The sequence below is a fragment of the Phocoena phocoena genome, chromosome X (assembly GCF_963924675.1).
Source record: "Phocoena phocoena chromosome X, mPhoPho1.1, whole genome shotgun sequence".
Taxonomy (NCBI): domain Eukaryota; kingdom Metazoa; phylum Chordata; class Mammalia; order Artiodactyla; family Phocoenidae; genus Phocoena; species Phocoena phocoena.
Genome location: NC_089240.1, coordinates 86,476,290 through 86,481,157, shown reverse-complemented (window position 1 = coordinate 86,481,157; position 4,868 = coordinate 86,476,290). Strand labels below are relative to the sequence as shown.

At 40.1% G+C, this 4,868-nt stretch overlaps 1 protein-coding gene across 1 annotated transcript; it reads right to left on the bottom strand.

The window, feature by feature from the left end:
• Positions 1-2,352: 2,352 nt before the first annotated feature.
• GPRASP3 (G protein-coupled receptor associated sorting protein family member 3) lies at positions 2,353-4,047 on the bottom strand. Its single transcript, XM_065900224.1, has one exon. It carries the CDS (start codon positions 4,045-4,047, stop codon positions 2,353-2,355), a length of 1,695 nt encoding a protein of 564 aa, XP_065756296.1.
• Between the last annotated feature and the right edge of the window lie 821 nt (positions 4,048-4,868).

The following is a 4,868-nucleotide window of genomic DNA, read 5'->3' as shown; positions in this document are numbered from 1 at the left end:
ATGCTGAGTGAAAGAAGCGAGATCCCCTTCCCTCCAAAAGAATATATGCTGTATGATTCCTTTTATGTAAAACTACAGAAAATGAAAATGATTCTATATTGTCAGAAAGCAGATCAGTGGTTGTTTGGGGACAAAATAGGGAGAGGTGGGAAGGAGGCATTACAAAGGGGCATGAAGAAACTTTTCAGGGTGATGGGTATGTTTGCTATCTTGATTGTGGTGATGGTTTCGTGTCTGTATACATATGTTAAAACTTACCAAACTGTATACTTTAAATATGTGTGGTTTGAAGTATGTCAATTATATCTCAATAAAGCTATTAAATAAAAGCATGTGGTAGATCTGTATAATACTAAATTGGAAAGATAACTGAAAAGACAAAAAGACAAGTTGCAGAATACTGTAGTTCTATTTCTGTAAGAGAATAAATTTATGCATATTCTTTATTAAGATGATATGCAATGAAAGATTAGGGCACTATGCACCAAATGTTAACACAGGAAAAACATTAAGAGATTCAAAAATATTTGTAGAAGCCTATTTATTGATATGGAAAGATGGTCACAATACACAGTTAGTGGGAAAAAAGGCAAGTTACAAACAGTATTTACAGTATGATCTTGTTTTAATTTCTTAATTGTTTAAAAATCTCAAAGCATATAACCCAATATTTTTATACACTGAAACATTCTCTTCAGTTCAGACCAGGGGTTGTAATTCCTACCCTGAGTCTATAGCTATAGCCCAAGTCCTGGGAATGCTTTCTGGACCACAGACTTCCAGGAATCACTATCATGTAGATTGAGGCAGCAGCTCCTCTCCTAGCTTTCCTGTTTTGTGTTGATGAAGCTGCAGTTTTGGGCCTGGGCCTAAATTTCTCCAATTAAGTTTATCCTGTACAGTTTTAGCTGGTACAAATGCAGAGAGTAGGCTTGCCTACTAGTAAAAGATAGAACCGTTTATCTTTTCATATGACACACAGGAGAATAAATTATAAATGGCAAACAAATTAAGGTATAATTTTGCAAGGAAGAAAAAAGCAATTATCTTTTAAACTGTAAGGTATGAAACAATGTACAGAATGATTCCAGTTCTTTATTGAAGAAGATAGGAAGGACACATAGCAAATTTCAGTTGTTTGGCTCCAAATCTACATCTCATTCATTCAACAGTTTGGGGCACCTACTGTTTCCCAGACACTGCCAGTTCAAATCCATACACTCATCCCAGACTTTTCTTCTTACTCCAGCAAGGTTTAGCCAAATGCCTAATGGACATGTGCATTTAGAGGAAGTTAAGAATTGCAAGACTGGCAGGGACATTATCTACAGCAAAACTGAATCATTAAAACCAGTCTGTGAGCCTTGAAGGCTGCCACACAAAAAGTGGAAGAGGACTATTAGGTAGTGCAATGAGAGCGGGTTTTGGTATCAGACAAAACAGCTATGCCACACTTGCCTGCTGTGGGAATCTAGGAATAAGTATTCAACCTCCTTAACTGCCATTGGAGGCAATCCAGAATAACGAGTTATAATCATAAAAAAAAAATACCAGTACATAGCTCAGAGAACCATTGTTGAGAAGAAGAAACCTGTAAAATATAATGCCAACACAGTATCTGACATGAGTAGGTACTCAGGAAATGTTTCCTCCCTACATCTACCTCCTTTCTCTTCTGCAAGATTACTTGACATAAATGAAATAGCCTAACAATATAGGAGTTATAAATGTAGTAGCAAAATAAAAGATGAATATTACATTTTATCTGAGATTCAGGGCCATTTGTGTGTTGTAGAATGAGTTATCTGATGCAGGTAGAATAGGGGAAAAACAGTAATTCCTTTTACATTAAACAGCCGGTAGCAACCCTGCTTTCTTTACGTATTGAGAGTGCACATTTGGCAATGAGTGTGTGTGTATACATATATATATGTGTGTGTGTGTACTGTTAGATATCTTTTTGTGTGTATATGCCTTGTTTCTACAACTAGATTATAAATTCAAGGATATTATCTTTTTAAATCATTTGAAGCTGCAAATGGATCTAAGCAGATACTAATGAAAAGTTAGCTTACTTATGATGCACCAATTTGATATCTTAAATGTTAAAAAGCTCCCCATCTACACAAGAGAATAATCAACAGATGTTTTCAACTCACAATGAAATATTAATTTGATACCCCAAAATGGTCTAGCTCAGACCTAGACTGTCACAGGTAATATTGTGTTAAAGATGTAATTTATAACATGCACACTGTAATAACCAAAACATTATGCATGGCTCTTTGGGAACACACAGCCTGTTAGAGTTTGGAGATTGTTCAAAGGGTTCTCTTTTATTTCTAGCTCATTTTACATTGTTTCGATGATCACTTTAACTTCACGGAAAATGGCCATGAGTGTATTATAACTCAAATGATCGACAACTACAATTGAGCCCTTTCTGATATGCTCCTTTATGTTAATAAATATGGCCACAGCACTAACGAGATTGGCTTTTGCCTCTTTTTGGTTAAAGATGAGTTTTAATGCTGCTAATGCTTTTGTATTGATCATGTCTCTGGCTGCAGTTGGATTTTCAGACATATTCAAAAGTACTTTCAAAACAAGATTTCTGGTTTTACGATTTCCCAGGGAGAGCAAATGAAAAAGCTCTGAAAAGTAATTGGCAACAATGTGGTGATGGTTAGAATCAGTAGCCAGTTGTCCTAGTATCTTTAATCCGGATTGCTGTCCAGGTGAGTTCAAGGGAAAAGACATGGTTTCCTTACACATATGCTTAACATGTAATTCAACCTTGCGTTGTCTTTCATCCCCAGAGGGGGGATTCAGAGTAATTACAGCCTTTTTTCTCATTTCAGAGGAAGGAAAACTAAGCAAGCTTTCAATAAGTGTCACTACACCCACCTCATTAATGAACTCTTGGGCAAATGGATGAACATTAATGATCCCCATTGCAATTTGAGCTATTTTATGAATGAGAGGATCAGTAGTTGATTTAAGTAAGGTAACAAGTTTTTCAAACTCCTCAGAATCCATGTAGCATTCCATTTTGCAAGGGCAAGCAAATGGCTTAATCCCATTCACCTCCCTGATCCTGATTTGGCGTCTTATCTCCTCTATGGTCTGGATACAAGGGTCAGAACCAAATGGGTACTCAGAGACAGGCTGTGAGCTTGAGGGAGTGCTCCTAGAAGGGCACGCTGTTGCCACAGGCAAAGAATGGGTATTTTCCTCAGCGGAGGCCAGGACAACATATGAAGGAGGCTTTTTCTCAAATGGGACTTGGGATCTAAAGCCTAACACTGCTGGAGTTACAGCAGGAGCTTTGGGCCAGATAGTTACCTCAGACCAGTCCTTGGGCCTATCTTTTTCATTAATTTCATCCACAGGCTGGGGCTTAATTATCCTGCTCACAGGTCTAGGGTTAGGGTCAAAACTAGTTTCATCTCCATCCCAAAACCAGCTCCCAATAACATTCTCCTCCTCCTCCTCCTCAGCCCCTGGCCTAGCCTTGCAGTTGGCCCCAGCCACAGGCTCCAAATTCTTAGCACAGGATGGGGGACAAATATCAGCTTTACCTTCATCCTTAGCACTGAAACGATTACCAGCCTCTTCTCCATTCCAGAACCAGGAACCAACACTGGCTTCTTCCTCAGCCCAAAACCAGGTATCAATACCAGTCTTATCTTTACACGTAGACCTGGACTCAGCACTGGACTCAGCACTAGCCTCAGCCACAGAACAAAACCGAGATGCTCTAGTGGCCTCATCTTCAGCTTTGGGACTGAAATCTGCCAGAGCTCCTTCCTTCATCTCAGTAACAATCTTGTTTTTAGACGCTGCCTTCACCTCTGCCACTGGATCTTCCTGAGTCCCTGCCTTGGCTATTGCTTTGGCCTGGGTCTTGGCTACAGATCTGACTACGCCAGTAGCCTCCCTCTTGGCTTCAGCTTGTACACCAGCCCTATTTTCAGTTTTGGCCTTCTTTTTACTCTCATTCTTTCTACTCCTATTCTTTCTACTTGCATTCTTAACCCCAGCCATGGTTGAAGCCCAGTTATGTAGATAGCTCTATACAGTCTTGGCTTTGGTTCTCAATATGTCCCAGGTCAGTGTCTTAATATTCTTTTACTGGGTTGAAGGTGATGATCTTCTGTCACTTCAAGGCCACCACAGCCACCACTGGAGATAGGCCTGAGGTGGAAGAAGAAAATGGGCTTTGAGTCTCTTCCAACTGTGCTTTTCTATGCAGAGAGCCACAGAGGACATGCGAAAGTAGAGATAGATTGTGTGGTAGGAGAAGTAGAATAGTATAAAACTCTGTTACCTCATTTTATCCCTTCCACAGTCCCACTAATGCCCAACAATGCCCTGCCCAGGCACTTCCATACTCTTTTCTCTGCATCAAATAGGAACAGAGATGATGGGAAAGCTTGGTGAAAGTGAGAGAGGCTAAGGAGTGTCCAGCCCCTTTGGTATATACCACTATACTCTATAGGTCTATCTGGTAGGCCTCACACCAACCTGCACTGATCTGGTGCAATTTTCTCCTCTCTTGCTTCCAGTGTTGATAAGCCCTATAGTCGACTCACAGGCAGACCTATGGAAAAAAACACAGGAGGGATTGGAATTTTAAGTATTTGGTAGACAGACATGCATTCTGGCTTCTAAACCCAATACCTGCCTTTCCAAATCTAAGGCTTTGTGAATATAATGTTTCTGGCCTCCTTGGTCCTCCTCATGGCTTCCTTCCCCACTTCCTAGGTATCTATCAATTACCCTATAGGCACAATCCTGGCTCACCCTAGCCCCATTTCCTATACATAAATGTGAGGGCAGAGGTGTGTGGGAAGTTGGAAGACAAT

Coding starts and splice junctions, on each gene's coding strand:
- GPRASP3 (XM_065900224.1), bottom strand. CDS start 4,047: ATGGCTGGGGTTAAGAATGCAAGTAGAAAGAATAGGAGTAGAAAGAAT.